Source organism: Mixophyes fleayi, chromosome 2, assembly GCF_038048845.1.
Source record: "Mixophyes fleayi isolate aMixFle1 chromosome 2, aMixFle1.hap1, whole genome shotgun sequence".
Classification (NCBI taxonomy): Eukaryota; Metazoa; Chordata; class Amphibia; order Anura; family Limnodynastidae; genus Mixophyes; species Mixophyes fleayi.
In genome coordinates, this window is record NC_134403.1 from 327863088 (window position 1) to 327880803 (window position 17716).

General features: G+C 40.5%; 1 protein-coding gene across 4 annotated transcripts in view; it reads right to left on the bottom strand.

Moving 5' to 3' along the window:
• The window catches only part of SPAG5 (sperm associated antigen 5), a 43722-nt gene that overhangs the window by 21935 nt on the left and 4071 nt on the right, over positions 1-17716 (bottom strand). For all 4 annotated transcript variants that reach the window (XM_075196810.1, XM_075196809.1, XM_075196808.1 and 1 more), the window contains exons 4-7: positions 15805-17399; positions 5511-5694; positions 4679-4798; positions 2971-3063 (exon numbers count right to left, since the gene is read on the bottom strand). In XM_075196810.1, the coding sequence (XP_075052911.1) occupies positions 2971-3063; positions 4679-4798; positions 5511-5694; positions 15805-17399 (1992 nt within the window). The remainder of the gene's footprint in view (positions 1-2970; positions 3064-4678; positions 4799-5510; positions 5695-15804; positions 17400-17716) is intronic.

Below are 17716 nucleotides of genomic sequence, written 5' to 3' on the forward strand. Positions count from 1 at the left end.
CCCATTTTGAGACTTTCCTTACTTGCTCACCGAAAGAGAGACTGATTGGTCTGTTGTGACAGTCTGAAGAATTGTGCTGTAAAGTATGGATTGGATTTGGGCAATCTGGATAGGACTTTGTTTTAGAAAAAGTCTCTGAGCAGAAGTGTGAATTGCTTCAAAAGTGGACAACACTTTCCACATGAGCCACATGCAAAAGAGAACAGACCCCCTATTGAGATTCAACCTAGATGTCACCAAATTAATTATGCACTGGGCCAGTACAATGTTTGACTGATTATCCAGCCATGAAATTTCAACATTTACATTTTTATCTGCAATTGGGTCAGAGAGAACACAGATTTCTCTTATATTAGGGGGTTATCCAAGTAGGAGACCACTGTGACCACTCAATCTTAAGAGGGCAGCCATCACTGGCATTATTTTAGTGAACACACTGTTGCCAGACCAAAGGACAGAGCTCCGAACAGAGAATGGAGCTCTCAGATGGAAAGTCTAAGCAAGCTCAGATGGTCCTCCTAAGTTTTAGTGTGAAGGTATGGAATTGTTTTTTTAATCCATGGAGGCCAGAAATTCTACTGGCTCAGTGTCATTAATGACTGGTCTTAAGACTCCACATTGAACCTGTTCACCCAAAGCAGAGTGTTTAGAGATTGTAGGTTAAAGATTGGTCAAAAGGTCACATCAGGTTTGTGTAAAAGCCTAATACCTCATGCTCTTTCAGGACAATTACTCCCAAAAAATGAAGGACTGAATGATAACCAACCTCTTGGTGCCTTCTCCAGGGACAGGTCAGGAGAGAAGAAAAAAAAAAAAAAGACCGGGCAGAGGCCCCATGAGTTCCAATAAATATCTTTCCAGGATACCTCTTACCAACATGTAGGTAGAGGATCTGATCCACTGGTGCTAAAAGGGCAAGGGACGGGCTCCCACCACAGACAATACTGGGTGGGGATAATTGTTTGGGGGCTGGATGCTTGCCCGACCAAGCCTGTTTGTTTTGTTGGAGACCGCCACACTGGACAAAGGATTGTACTTTTGAGAAGATCCTCTCATCCACCCTGAGAAACAAAAGAACAAAAATCTCTGGCCCTTGGGTCTGCAAACATTCACTGGAAGGAATTAGTTCTTGCTACAAGTGGCCTAAGTAATCATTTTGTCTAATTCTGTACCAAAGAGGACATTCACTTTAAGAGAACTTCTGCTTCCCAAGATCAAAGCCAGAGTGTTCATCTGACGGTAACAACTAAGGCTGCAATTGTGAACTGGATAAGACCAGCATCGAAGACAACCTCATCCAAACACATGGATACAGCAACAACTCTGGTCTTAGTCAACCAAATTGTAAGCCTGCACTAACATGCTCAGACCACTTCTAGACTGCCAGAGCGCCGCATCAGCTACTTTACATTTTAGAGGTACCTTTGGTGGGAATCATCATTTCAAAGCATCTCCTAGAGTCAGGAAAGGTAATTAAAATTTAATTCAGGCTTCACCCAAAAGTTCTGACAATTGTGTGGAGAAAGGAAAATAATTGAGTGCTTATTTTCCATCCTAAAATAATCAGGGAGTCTCAGTTCTTCAGGATCTTGAAGAATAAGGGCCTGTTTAAAAGTAAGCACCAACTCATCAATGCCCTGTCTTCAGAGGACCTTCTCCCAACTTGTTGGGATGAGGACAAGGTCACTTCTACGACATAGCCAAAAGTATGTGAACACACAAACATCAAATTTATAGGTGCTTGTTGACATCTCTCTTGGAAGACTTTCCACTAGATTTTGGAACGTGGCCATACAGATTCACAGTCATTCAGCCACAAGAGCATTAGTAAGGTTAGGCACTGATGTTAGGAGACAAGTCCTGGCTCACAGTCACCATTCCAATGTATCCCAAAGCTGTCAATGGTGTTGAGGTCAGGGTTCTGTGAAGGCAAGCCAAATTCTTTACGCACCAAACTTGGGAACCATTTTTTGATGGATCTATATATGTGCAAGAGAGCAATGTCATGGGCCTTGCCCAAACTGTTGTCACAAAGGTAGAAGCACAAAATTATTTAGCATGTAATGTAATTTGTATGCTGCTGTATTAATATTTGCCTTCAGTGGAGCTATTTAGCGCATCCAAACCATGAAACAATGGCCCAGATATACATTCCTCCTCCATCAAACATTACAGCTGGCAGTATGTATTCAGGTAGGAAGCGATCTCCTGGCATCACATTTTTCCATCGGATGAGGTTGAGTGCTTAGTCACTCCATGGAACGTGTTTCCAATATGGCGGTGTGCTTTACACCACTTCAATCAACATTTGGCATTGCGCATGGCGATCTGAGGCTTGCGTGAAACCTGCACAGGCAGTATCAAGACTATTACTTGGGAGTCCAGAAATTATCACATTATGCCTAGTGTACCATTATCGTGGCTATGGGAAGTAGAGGATCAAAAAAAGGAGGTGGCTCCTGGAAAGTAACCCCTGGATAGAACAATAAAAACTTATTTATTGTTCTGGGAGGTCTTCCCAAAACGCGCACTCTTCACTGAGCAGAAGAATGTGTTCCCACTGGTTGGCCAATACCTGGCCTATCAATTACCAATACCTGGCAAATGGCATTACCACATTTGCCAACCAATTATATCACTGTATTAGAGTAATGAAGCGGTTGTATACATGCCTGCCATGAGCCATTAAGAAACATTATCGTTTCTAAATCACGTTTGGTCTCTTGATAGCTATTGGAATGTATCTAAATTGAAAACCTTTCCGGTTACAGAGTACAGACTTCCTGGGATCTGCGGCTTCCTGGGATCTGCGGAACAGAGGCTGCTGCAAGTGCTCAAACAACAAGCACTCTGTAATAACTAGCATTGTAGGTCAGTTATTGCATTTCTTGTTAACAAAATCTCATTTTAATATCCATTTCTTAACTTCCCCTATATTTTCAGTCTAAAAAAAAAAAAAAAAGGTCTTACGTTTTGGCATAGGTCGACCTTATCTTTTTGAGTAATCTTGTACAGGTTCTCAGCATACTCGATCATAAATTCAGCTTCACTGTTGTGAGATGTCTGAAGCAGAAAGAATAGTAATCTTGATTGTATTACTAGTTTCTTAAAAAGTGAAAACACTTTATACTTAAACAGGAATATACAAATACATACAGTAATTTACACTGATTATTAAACCAAACGATGAATTTGAGAACGATTAACGGCAGAACAAATTTTTATTAAAATTAAGTTATTGGAATGCCATGTCTGGTGTTTTTTGAGAGAGGAGGGGAAAAAAAAAAACAAAAACGATTTAGGTCCATACAGTTCATAAAGAAATCTCAGACAATGCTTCCTTATAAAATATATATTCTTTCCATTTAGAGGGGCATCCTTTTGGTGAATTTTTGCCAAGTCTATGATCTACAAGGATAGCTAGATCACTGTGGCCCAACTTGCATCCCCTAATGTCCAAGACTGGAGCACCGCAAGGGAGCTGCATCACACAAATCTATAGTTAATATTGTTTTTTTTAATATTTATTTCCTCACAATACCTGTTGAGAGAGGAAGGTTAGGGGTAAAGGAGAAGAAAATAGAAGATGAGAGCCAGCAGTTAGTAGTACTGCCCAAGCGACACTAGTTGCATGTCACTTGGTATGATGTTGGGGTAGTAAAGTAGAAGCCAGTGGACAGCCATTATTTCACATGCTATAAAACAGCAGGCTCTACAGGAGCAGTACTGCATGGAATAGAGACAAGTGGCTGGCTGCAGAATTGGTGGGGTGAGCACATAAAAATGGGCATTACTGCTACTGTCAGTGGCAGTTTACTGGGCATTACTGCTACATCTTGCATACTATTGATGTGTACTATTACTACAGGCTGCATATTTGGAATAAATAATGAGCATACAATGGCCCTTTGCCTGAATTAAACCAGCCAACCAAACTAGAAACTTAGGACATGTACGAAAACATTTCTCACACATCTAGCTGGTTGGCAGCTTTACCATTCAAACAGGGGGTCTATGGGATTCGATCAGTGCTAGCTTGTAGATGGTGTAGACAGATTATATCTCAGTTTAGTAAAAGAAAAATTGCAGTTACTTTCTTGAGCAACACCAACAGCTACACTTGCTCTCAATGCTTGTAAATACTGCGTTATCAACTACCTCAGCTGTCGGCAGAGATGAGGGAGAATAGAAATAGCTATTATTGTCCATAAGAGGACACCATTGTTGGTATATTCTTATAGAAATGTGTGTTCAGTAACAAACATTAGGTAGCTAGTGTAAGTAATCATAGCCATGTCCCTTTGAATACATTTCCATATACAGTATTCAAAGTATACTTTAGTTACAAAGTGTGAAAGGGTTCACGGCAATAATAATTAGCCATTTTCTGCCCTAATGTAGCAGCTTCTCACTTATATGATTAACTGCCAATAGTTTAAACATGTAGGAGTTATTGCAGAGGTACTATGTGCCTAGTAAGTTGATTAACTACCAGTAAAGGCACTAGGTTCATAGTGTATTCACTGGTTGAAAATTACCGTTTCATCCCACAAAATGGCTGCCTCCAATAAGGAATATAGAATTTCTGTTGGGCTCAAAGCAGCGTAATTGGGTAGAACATATCAATAGAGCTGAGCAGGGTAATGCAGAAATATCACTCATATCATTAAGTGCTTACCAAGCGCTCAGTGACTTCTTTAAGAATGTCGTGTAACTGCTTCTCTTCTTCCCGACAGTGCTGTACTGACTGAAGTTTATTCAATGTTTTTAAATACAGATTATGATAATACGGTTCCTCCTGAATAAAATACATTTGAAAGAAAAGACAGTGCTCTAAACTGTGTACAAGTATAATTTACATAAAAGTAGGATTCGTTGCTTAATGAAATAACTTCTGTGTCTTTAAAGCCACACTTTACTTATGCAGATGTAATTGTCTATATTACTGTAGTGCTTAGACCTGCATATACTAGATTTTAAAAAGCTATTCTATTGCACTATTTAAAAGTTGCTGTCTTCACCCAACAGCCTAAATACAGTGTCACCATTTTTGAAAAACACAAAACACACCAGGCATGACACTAGCTAACCAATTGCCCTCAAAACAGTTGGGAGGAAAAGATTAAGGACAACAACAACAACCACCTTGTAAATACTATAGAATATCTTAACAGAATAAAATACCTAAACTGGTGGAAAACTGCTAAATCCCCCAATTAATTACACAAGAAAAGCGGTTTTCTCACGTTACATTGGAGAACACAGGAACAGCAACATGTTCCAAAAGAGTCCACAAGAATATACTGGACGACAACCCTCTACCAAAGCATCTTCATGGATGACAGAAAAAAACGTCATGTAGTAGAATCTACAATCAGTAGATCTAATGTATGTATATAAACTCTGCAGCCTATAGCCACTAAATACAATAATATGAAATATGTTACGGGGTAAAATTTCATTCGAACAAAATTTGTGTCCCTCCACTTCAAGGAATTCTGGCTACTTACCTCACTGCAATGTGTGACACAGGTCTGTGTGGAGCACTCTCTCTGTTCAGATGGTTTTGAAGATACATTATCTTGTTGCCAACCTTGAAGTTGTCGTGAAAGTACTTCTATTACAATTAATGATCCTTCCAACCGATCGATCAGGTCTTCCCGAGACGCATTAGATAATGTCTCCCTGGAAAAGCTAGAAGAAAAAAAATCCATATGTGCACAAGAATACTGCAAATTTTGGAGGCCACTAAAGAAGAGAAAACTAGCTTTAGTCACACGGTCTACCTAGATTTCCAGCAGAGAGCATAGGAATACAAAGAAACATTGCAATGTTTGCAGAGGAGCAGAAGTTTGTACAGGGAGAGAGAGTTTTATTTTGCAGAGAGATTAAGGGAGAAGACGAGTTGATGTTCTATAGGTCTCATCCTATACTTTTCATTGGTATTCTTTGACTCCATGTTGCACTTTGGAAGAGAAGCACATTACCAAGTGCATTCCATATACTATAACAAAAAGAATCACACAAAAGTGTTAACATGTAGTAAAGCAGTTCCAATATTCCCTCCATATTAATTTAAAGCACAAATGAAGCTAAATTTAGCAATAATTTGAGGGGAAAAAAGTTTATTAATAAAAGGGGTTGTTCTAAAGTAGTAGAAGGCTGAATGCTGAAGCTGCATTCACACTTTCAAACCGTGTCTTTTTGCATTTTCCTCCCACCCTGCACACATTAGTTTAGTTGTTAGTTGAGGATGTATCTGATAGCAGAGGGCAGGTGGGCACCTTGATGTGCACTGGACGGGCCATCCAGATACACTAGTGCAAAAACATTGACTGTGGTTCATGCCAGAAGAGGAGTGCTACACTCAGACTCCTTTACCTACTTGTCAGCCGTTTTCCCCAGTGGTCTAGTGTAGCAGGAAGTGGGGCAGGACAATCTGTGTCCTTCCTGAACGTGTAAACCAGAAGTTTGTCTGATTGGAAGTGTCTGTGTAAAGCCAGTGTAAGGAGTAATACGCAGCAATAGCAACTGCGTCCTGTGATAGTATAAGATCCCCAAAGTGCCCAGAGTAGTGACCGAAGGCACTCTGCTGCCCATACTAATATTGCTAGGAGAGTCTGCCCACACAACAGAGCAAAGAGCCCTATCTGCATAACTGCATATACAACTGGGAGTACCTGCATCAAATCTCGTTACCAAGTTCAAAAATCAGCGACCTGTTTAAGTTTAAAGCGTTTGTGGCTTCACATCCACCCAACCCCCCTGACACCTTTCACAAAAGGTATAACAAATAGTTTGTATTTCATTTTTAAATCTACAATTCAAAGATTTCTATATACATAGTATTTCTCTGTCATGCCACTGGGAGACACTGCAACATTGGGGGATACTATAAAAGTGTGGTATAGCAGGTGGACTTTGATATTTAAAGTGCACTTGCTCAAAGTGTTGAGAGGATAGCTCCTCCCCTACTACGCCCCTCCTAGATGGAACCATCGTCAGTTTTTTGTAAGTGCCCTTAGGTGTAGGGCTTTCTTTTAGGACTCTAGCCCTGGATTTTTTCTTACACTTTTTATTTGGGCTAAGGGACACCTCCTAGGGAGGGAAATGCCTGTGGGTTTTCTCCACTCTGGGTTCTTGAGCCAAGGGGAGTAGCCTGCGGGTCTCCCTCACCTCCAACACGCTGCAGCCATTTTCCTTCTCTAAGGTGCAGGGGTTGCAGGCGGCTCTCAGCGGCAGCACAGACACACACAGGGGGAGCCACGGCTCTGGGGGGAGAAGGGAAGCAGCGGTGATTGCAGTCAGGTCCTCCTTGGCAATAAGCAGTTCTTTAAGTGAAGATAGCACCTCGGTCAGAGAATGGCAGCCACAGCAGATGTCCACTGAATCGAAGGAATACATTTGTGTCTGCGGTCACTCAGGAGCGACAGGAGAGGTCAGCAAGGATGCCATCAGACTCCCTGTTCCTCACTGGTGGCGAGGTAGGAGGAGGGCATTCTCCTTCTACCCCTTGGTGAGCTACTTCACGAGTCTGACAAGGAAGAATTTTAGGATATTGAAGATTCCTCTACTTAGAGCATGATGGACCTAGTCTTGGGGGTTCGGAAAACTTTAGGGGTTGCGGATCCAGATCCTAGTTTCAGACTCCACAGGCATCTCCATTATTAAATGGCAGAAGAAACAGGTAGTCTGTTTTTCTCAGTCTCCTCAGCTCTCAGAGTTGGTTTTGGAGGCTTGGCAGAAGTCTGACAGGACGTTTCATATACCGTGAAAATTTAAATCACTTTACCCCTTGCCAATGGAGGAGTCTGAAATGGGAGATTTCTCCCAAGGTGGATCCTCCCATTTCCCATCTAACCAGAAACACCGATTTCACTGTGCAAGGTGGTGTGCTCACTGTGCTCCGGGTTGTTAAGTGCGATTTTATTTTTTTCTCAGCTGATGTGGCGGCTGGCAGATTGTTTAAACCAGGTATATCTAAAGCCTGGGTGAACAAGGATATTCAAGCATGGGCGGAACAATCATCTAAGGGTTTGCAAGAGAATCGGCCCAGGGCTGACTTGCTTGTGGTAGCTGAACACAGTGTATCCCAAACCTGCCGAGATTGTGTCTGCATGGCGGGACACATAACCACGGTATTGTGGTAGGGACCAGTCTCCTGCAGTTTCAAGATCAAGGCAGCCTCATCCTCAGATACCTGGGTTGGAGGGCTTATCACTCGGCTTATTCTCAGCTGCTCCAGAGGGAGCTTTTCCGAAAGTGGTCCAAATCCACCCTTCATCTGGACAAGCAGTTCACCAGATTGTCCACGACAATTTGTCAGTCCCTCATGTGGACAGGTCGAATTTCACCAACAGTCAGTCCTTCCAATCGTGGAATTGGACCTTGGTCACTATGGACGAAATTCTGTCAGGGTGGGGCGAGGGCATCGGTGCTCTCTCTCATTCCAAATCCTTCAGGCTCACCAGGAGGCACTGTTACCCATCAACATGCTGGAACTCAGGGCACTCTACAGGGCTTTTGTACTGGCTCAGGGAATTCTGTCTTGAAAGCCACTGAAAGGCCAAGCAGACAATGCTACAGCGGTAGCCTACCTAAACCATCAAGGTTCAATGAAGGAGACCACGGGATGACATGTTTGATTGATATCAGCAATTTTCATCTCTGGGGCTGGAGAAATGGGAGGCCAAATACCTCATCCGCAACATGGTCCACCAGGAAGAACAGTGCCTTCACTCAGAAGTTTTTGCTCTTCCAATTCATCATCAGGCGTCAGCCGAGAGATAGATATCATTGTGTCCCATCTGAACGGTCCCTCTTTTCCAGAGATCATGGAATGAGGTACATGGATGCCATGACATTTTTGTGGCGGTTTCTTCTGGTGTACTTGATTCCTCCGATTCCCATGATCCCATGGGTGCTCAAGAAACTAAAAAAAAAAGGAGTCATTGTCATATTGATGGCTCCAGATTGGCCAAGCAAGGGGTGGTGCTCGGACATCCTTGGGATGCCTGAAGGGCCACCCTTCCGGTTGCTCCTTTGTCCCGATCTTCCTTGCCAAGGTCCTCTTCGATACCACTCTTCAGGCCATGTGGCTTTGACGGCGTGGCTGCTGAGACCCTGATTCTTTGGGCCAAGGGTTTCTTTCACAAGGTTGTACAGACCAAGATAGAAAACAGTATTCTTCTGCAAATTACCACCGAGTATGTAAGATAAATATTACATAGTGCAAGTTTTCACAATACCTCTTAACATCTCGTTTGCCATCTTTCCTACAGGAGGGTCTAAACAAAGGTCTCCCTCTCTTCCTTGAAGCTGCAGGTTTCTGCACTCCTGTTTGTAGCACAAGTTAGCAATTATAAAGGCTATGCAGACTTTCCTACAGGGGGAGGTGCTGTTCTGTAACCCTCCCTTTCTGGAGTTTCAGTCTGACCAGGCAGAGCTTCGTACTAAAGTATGTACTTTTTTTTTTTTTTTTTTTTAAAGGTACTTTTGTACCAAAAGTGGTGTCACATCTTCGTTTAAATCAGGAGATTGTCAACAACCGAACAATTGTGCCGAGCTGCTATAATTGTCATCTTTAAAGTTCCCTTGCTCCAAGTCCACCTATTATAGAGCATTGAAGCAGTGTCCCCCACCTGCATATAGCAAACTACCAGCCCAGCTTCCATCACCACCTCAAGCTTTCCTGCATAGAACCTGTGGCCCTCCCGCATCATCATCCACGAAAATTCAGAAAAACCTGGCTCTCTTCTCCCCTTCAGCCTCACAGACAGCTGCCTTCTGATGCAGCGGTAACATCAGAACACTGTGGACCCTGGTAACAGAGTTTCTCACAGAGGCATCACAAGTAACTATTTATTAGCAAATATCCGTATAGTCGTTACTCCTAGCCAGTAGCATCCCTGAATGCTAAGCAACTTTATGTGTAGCAGTGCAATGGGGGCTCTCACTTTGCAGAAAAGGGGGGCTGCTACCAAATTAGATTTAAATTTATATCTATAGATATAAGTTTTGATTATCTCCCAGAATTTTATGTTAATAAAACTTCCAGCATATTCAGAATATCAGGAGGTGCTACCACTTTACACAACATGAGTACATAAAGATGTATATGGTAAGAGCTAAATAAGCTGCTCTTTTGTAAATCGGCTTAATAGAATTACACTTATGTGTTAAAAGTCAAAACAAGCTACTTTTAAGCAGAAAGCAATTATAACACAAAATTAGCAGGTTAAGGCAGTGGATCTCAAAATCTCTCAGTTTGAGGCATCCTTAGGGTTTACATTATTTTTTCAAGGCACCCCTAAGCCAAAATAATTCATAAGCAGTGCCCGTCCTGCTTACCACCGGCACCCCTGTGAGATCACCACAGCACCCCAGGGAGCTGAAGCGCAAAGTTTGGGAAACACTGGATTAAGGTATTAAAAGTTAAATGAGTTACCTCTAAGCAGTAAACCTCTATAATGTAAAGGATTTTAGGTGGCTAAATATATTTAAAATGGACATACAAAGAACAAATTGAATTGCTCTTAAAGCAGTAAGTGGAATTAATACAACTCTTATTAGGGTAAAATATATTTTTACCACATTGAAATATCTATACAGAATAATCAGACTAGTATACCCATTTATCATTTGCTGTGCATTAAGCTGCAAATTTAAGAACTAGGGATGATTATACATATGTCCAAATAAACACTAACATGGATCATTATTAATTTCTGGGGACATAAAATAAAGTATTAAATCATGTTATAAACAATAAGGTAACCTTCCCAGTGTGTGGTTGCAATATACCACACTATACATAAATTTAATATTTTTGTTGATATTTTACATAAAATATCTATATATAATAAAAATATAAACAAGTTGTGTTGCTTAATTTTCAAAAGTATATAAAAGTTATATATTCTAGGTATCAAAATATTTAGGTTGTTTGAATTGTCCAACACAATAAAACCCTTCTCTTTTTCACTTTGAATTATGCAAGTTATCATTACTCTGCTCTATTACCTCTATTTCAGATACTATCACATGCAGTGTCACACATTCTATTTAGACCACAAATATCACCTGACTTTTAAAGTTTCACCCTCCTACTCTCAAGTTACAAATTACCCTCATTACTCCTGACTGACTTCCTACTGATTAACCACCTCAATGAGAAACGTTCATCTGATTACCCAACATGCACACCCCTAAAGATCTTCACTCTGTTATACATAGAATGCAGCTTTCTAAATTGGATAAACAAAAACTTCTCCTTATATTGCATAGAATCTATGCAATATAAGGAGAAGTTTATGTTTATCCAATTTAGAATCTATGCCATAGATTATCAGGGTTAAGATAGGACCCCAATGAGATCCACATGAACCTGTGCTCAGTAATTCTGGGGAAGACCCAGGGTTTTGTGCTTCCAATCCAGTCTGGAAGCTCAGAAGAGGTCTTCCTCACAGGTGTCAAAGTTATGATGACCTCTCTGGTTCAAGAGATGGAATCACAGCTACAAGCAGATATCACAGACTTCAAATCTGAAATGACCACCATTGGCAACTGCACCAACACCCTAGAAGCCACACTGGACAAAACAAATCACTTCAATGAAGTCATTGATCAAGAAATGTCCTCTTTGAAACAGAACATGAAGTGAAAGACAAATGAGAGGATCTCGAAAAGAGCAAATAATGTGTGCAATATGGAACAAGCTCTTAATTTCTTTCTAAAAGGAAAACCTGTAACTATCTGCTGAGCAATATTAAAGAAGTGGCAAGACACTATTTCCATTACCTACGTCTTATGCAGCCACAACATCAATATAAACGTGGCTTCCCATTACAGTTCCAAGTGGTTAAAGACGAAAGATTCTCACAGCTACATACGTAGAGCAAGGCAGAGAACACCCAAGTCACCTCAACATACCTGTATTTTTTTTTTTTAACCACTATTCCTCATCACTCTTTCATAACTCCACCATCGAGTCGAGCGCTTGCCTGAAAACCCAGAGGCTATCACTTGTAGCAGCAAGTCAACATTCTGATATTGCTAAATTGTATTGATCGATACTGCTAGTTTACTATACTCTCCATGCTGTTACTCCTCAGTAGCTAATTGCTCTGGTGCTCCTACAGCCTTCAAAAATAGGAGGAGTCATACAACATATTTTACACTCAAGGGACTATAACATTTCAGCACATGAAAAAATTGATATGATGTGTCCAATTATTTAATGTTCTGAAATGTTATAGTCCCGTAAGGGCCCTTCTTTGGGGGCAGAGATATATTATATAACAAGTTAACCCGTGCATGATACTCATGCATTCTAGTCAAATCAAGCTACTTAAGGTGTTAAAAAGGTTCTTGTCATGCATTTGGGACTAGGCCAGGCCTCCTCAGGGGAAGAGCGTTACTTCCCGACGTAAGCGCCCTTTTTTAACGTGGTTTTGTCCACGTCACCACCTCATCATTTTTCTCCATCACCTCATCCTTCATCCTAATCGCCACATCTATCCAGATGTCTATCCAGACAGGGATCGCTCTCAGCGGTCCTGAGTATCATACTCCTCTCGCTCCGTCACCCCCGGCAACCACCAACCACTCCCCACTGTCACCCCCGGCAACCACTCCCAACTGTCACTTCTCCTTCAAGAAATTATATATATATATATATATTTTTTTAAATCTTTATAAACACTTTTAACAATTAACAAATTAAAAACATCTTAGTATACCAAATTTCAGCCCTTTCTGAGCTTTTCCCCCCACACACACAATAAGAATTTAGTAGGTCAGTGTATAACTCCGCCCAGCAGGTGGCGCTGCAGCTTGTTTTTTTCCCCCACACACGACTAACACACGCCACTAGGCTTTTATATTATAGATAGTATGTATATAATAAAATATATACACTTCCAGTTTTATAACATTCCCATTTTTCAAGTTTTTATTGAAATTTAAGTAATTCAAGACCAGTGAATAACCAGAAATGGTACAAAAGGTAAGCAGTAAACTGCTAGAGGTCAACAAAAACTGAAAAAGACGACAATTTTAGACCTATACAAAAAAAGTTATTTTTCAGGGAACAAGTACAAAGCCGTGAAAAGTGATGCAGACCACTGAAGCATTTTTTAAATATTGTACTGCAGTAGTATATTGCTATCAGAAAGGCACGAAAAATGCAATTAAAGGAAAGAGACCATTTTAACCCTTCAAAGTATAGCTTTTTCCTTTAGGGAAAATTTCAAAGAAAGCAAAGGAGTAGTTTCCTATACCATCAAAAGACACTTGGAAACTGGAGTAAACTGACAGGAAAAAGGTCTGGCAGACCCAAAGCCACAACAGACAATTTTCCTATAGTCAACAGCTTCCGTGATGAGACTCACAGGACAACAGCTTCAAGCACAGCTTAGCAGTGGTCAAAGTAAGCAAGTCTCAGTTCAACTGTGAAGAGAAGACTTCAAGTTGCAGGTTTGACAGGCCGAGTGGCAGTAAGAAAGCCATTGCCGAGCTGGCAAAATAAGAAAAAGACCTGCCTGAGCCATGAAGCACTGTCACTCGACTACTGAAAAGCATGGTTTTTGTACGCCGTTAAGAAAGATGGTTCCTCAGTGTAGGGCACAAACTGTCAAACATGGAGGATGAAATGAGATGGTCTGGGACTCTTTTGCAGGATCCACAGTTGGCGGCTTGCAGAGTGACTGGCACCCTGAAGAAAAAAGGGCGACCAAACCATTTTGCAGTGCCATGCCATACGCTCTGGTCTACGCCTAGGTCCGAGGGTTCATTTCACAGCAAGATAATGGCCCAAAACATACCTCCAGGCTATGTCACAACTAACTTTGAGAAAAAAACAACAAGATGGTAGGCTTCAAATCAATGGCCAGCATAGTCTTCAGACTTAAACCCTGGTTTGGGATGAACTGGACAGAAGTGAAAGCACAGCAACCTGCAAGTGCAACACATTTGTAGGAACTTCTGCAACAGTCTTGAAAATAACTTCCTGAACAATATTTGATGTCCATTGTAGAAAGAATGGCACAAGAGTGTTCAGCGATTAGGTCTGGAAAATATGACTACTTTGAAGAGTCAAAAGTAAACATTTGAATGATTCTATGATTTATTGATTATTTCCAATTGTTTATTTGTACTAGGCTTTAATTTCAGAACACACAGACATTAAACTGCGTGAATTACACAAAAAAAAACTGGAAAATGTGGGTGTTCTAAAACTTTTTCCCAATACTGTAGAACCATCCTTCCATAACTTATCATTTTGATACCTCTTTTCGGTCTAACCATCCGATATTGGAGACTTGGCTGCCACACATATTTGTGGAGGTGTTCTGTTTATGTATTATGTTTATTTATATCTTTGTTTATCATCACGTTTTGATTATCATTGTATTTATTATCCATACATTGGGTAAAGCGCCAATCTGATATCGTGTTCCATATATATATATATATATATATATATATATATATATATATATATATATATATATATATACATATTTTTTTTAAGTTAAAGCCAGTATGGTGTTCCTTCAAGAAAACCATTATTATTATTATCCTCCTTTATTTGCTTGGCGCCACAAGGGTTCCACAGCGCCGTACACTGTACAAACAGTAGACTATACATGGTAAGACATTACTGAACAATAAACAATAAATACCAAGCTTCAGAGGCTCCAGGCAGGCTAATGCAGTAAGGATGGAGCAGAAGAACAGGTATGGATACAGGAGGGAAGAGGGCCCTGCTCAAGTGAGCTTACATCCTAAGGGAGGGTGAACAAGACTCAAGCACAAAGGGAGTCAGTTGACGCATATGGGAGGGAGAAGGGACAATGGGTTAGGTGGAAGGATGGTAGGCTTTAAGGAAGGAGAGTTTTAAGTGCTCGTTTGAAGGAGCTAAGATTGGGAGAGAGACGGATGGAGCGAGGGAGGTCGTTCCAGTGAAGGGGGGCTGCATGGGAGAAGTCCTGGATTCTGGAGTGGGAATTACATGAATCCCCAGTCTCTCTCTACGGAATTTGTAGCGCTATATAAATAGCCGATAATGATGATCCCCACCCAACACTCCTTGAAAAACAATTCTTTCAGGTGTTTTTTGCGTCTCCCACCAACATAGGGAAACTGAATATTTTATTATCAAAAAAAGGCCTCCAAGACCATTGTGGTCCTATTACACAGAAGACAACCTTCCTGTAAATAAACCAAGGATTATGCGCACTGGGAATGACCACCACTCTATTAACAACAAAGTATGATATATAACTAACTTATAACAAATGAGTTATGCTCCTTTTATGCTTCCCTGTACAATGACAGTACCCTAGCTGTCAAACACTCAATCAACATTCTCATTGACCAGTACCACCAGTTCTGCCCTTCCTAACTTCCTTTAAAGTGGCCTTCCTGTTCAGGTTAAAAGCAAATTTATGGTGTGGTGCCCATCTCCCCACAGCTGCTCTGTTCTGGTTCCTATCAACCAATGACTCCCTCACGACATATGAACACTCCACCCCTTCAAAGATGTAAGATTAGGATTGGTTGAACCACACTGGCAGGATGCGAGAGGAATATGGGACAAAGACAAGAACACCAGAACTGTAGAGAAATTAGTAAATATTATATATTTTGCATTAATATCTTACAATTTAAAATTAGACAAAAGCAAGAAATAATAAATTAGTATGTCTGAACTATACATTACGAAGAAAGATCAAGCCACAAGAGTACATCTACAGATAAACAGAATAGACCAAGGTGTTAGATAGTTAATATTTTACTTACTTCCACAGTAAGGAATCTGTCTCAGAAGCATTATCCTTTGCACTTCTCTCAGCCTTCCCAACAATGTCCAATGAAGTGTTTATGCTTTTGTTCAGAAGCATTATAGGTGTTGTCCATGTGACCGCATCAGAGGTAAATATTGGGGTCATACATGTCCCAGATTCATATGGAGAGTTCAATATCTTTGGAGTCACTTTTTTGAAGACATTTCTGCTAAGCAAAGGGATTTCATGAACCCGTGATTGAGTCGACATGACTGGAGTGGGGCAATCAAACACAATTGAGGAGACATCCTTCATGCTCTTTTGTGGCCCAGAAGCTGAATTGGACTGACAAGTCTGATGCATATTAGAGATAGGAGTGAGCCTCGTTGGTTGTGATTCCACCCTTTCAGCAGATGCAGTCAATATACAAGCCGGAGTATCTTCAATAGATGCAAAATATTGGTTTACATCTTCTAGTATGTTTAGGTCATTGTTTTCTGTACATTGCTTTATGCTGCATGAAGGTATTTCATGATCTAGTGATAACACTTCTGTCAAAAGATCCAAGTCCTCAACAGGCAAACAAAGATTACTTAATTCAGGCAGAAAACACTCTGCTTCCTCATCGGTAACTACATAGCCAATGTTGCTGTGAGGTTTGTCAATTATCACTTCTGAAGCATCGATTAGCTGGGCTGTTTTAAGATCATCTATTAAACTGTCCGACAAAGATGATGATAACTTCTCAATTTGAAGACCGCTTCCAACAGTACAATCATCTTTGGCTAACACAAGCTGGTAGCACTCTTCATCCTGTTCCACAGAAATGCTACATTTTTCAATTTTGAGAGTTACATCCGAAAGCATATCTGGTAATGTTGTCACCAAGCTTTGTTCAGACACATCATTAAAGTGAGGATCTAAGTCATATGTGTCATTTGCACATACAGCATTCAGCTCAACTTCACAAAGTACTTGACACGCCTCAGTTAATGGCTTACAATGTAAAAGATCTTTTTCTGGGAGAGGGATGTACATTTTAGCTTTATTAAAATCCAACACACTGTTTGAAATATTCTCTGTGCCATTATCATCCACTGATAAATGAATATCTTCATCATTTAATGATGTTGTCTCACGATCAGTACAGAGCTTAAGAGGACTTCTAGCTGTTGTGTTGCTACACACTTCAAAATTTGTACGAGACGAAATATATGATATATCAGTTTCTTTCTGACAAGTATCTTCCAAAACAGTTCTCTGCTTTTTTGCAAGTTTATTAGCTGCAATATCAGGAGGTAAGCTGGGTAATTTGCTGTATTCTACCTCAAGGTTATGAATGTTTTCATGCTCATTACTCTGTTTCTCATCTGAAGATACAGGGTGTGAAGGCAATACTTCACCACCAGGCTTACTACATTGGTCATTGTTTTTAAGGCAACCAAGTGTCTCTTTCCGCTTCACTTCTGACACTGTGGTTGTAAGGAGGGGACATGGCTGAAGATCCTTTGAAGAGTAGTCCTTGGTATCAGAGCTATCTGCCAAAATATTTTTATGGCAAGGGTCAATCCAAACATTGACAGGTTTTCCTGTTGTCCCACTGCTAGTTTCCTGGAAGAGAAAATAATTAATATGTGAGAAAGTCAAAGAAGAATCTCAGCTTTTATTAAATGCTAACAGATAGACACATCTAGTCATAGATTAGAACAAAAACTATACAATAGATATAGATGAAAGAGCTGTAAAGGCAACACATAGCATGTCAGTTATGCTTTCTGACATCCCTTGCAAACAGAGGTCACTGATCTTTTTTTCACCTCTACATAATAAGCAGCTTTAGTTGGAGTTTTTCTTTAAAAAGGGCAACAGTCAGCAAAGAGATGTGTCATAATGGAACAATTATTTTGGGTAGTTTATTAAGTTCAGCA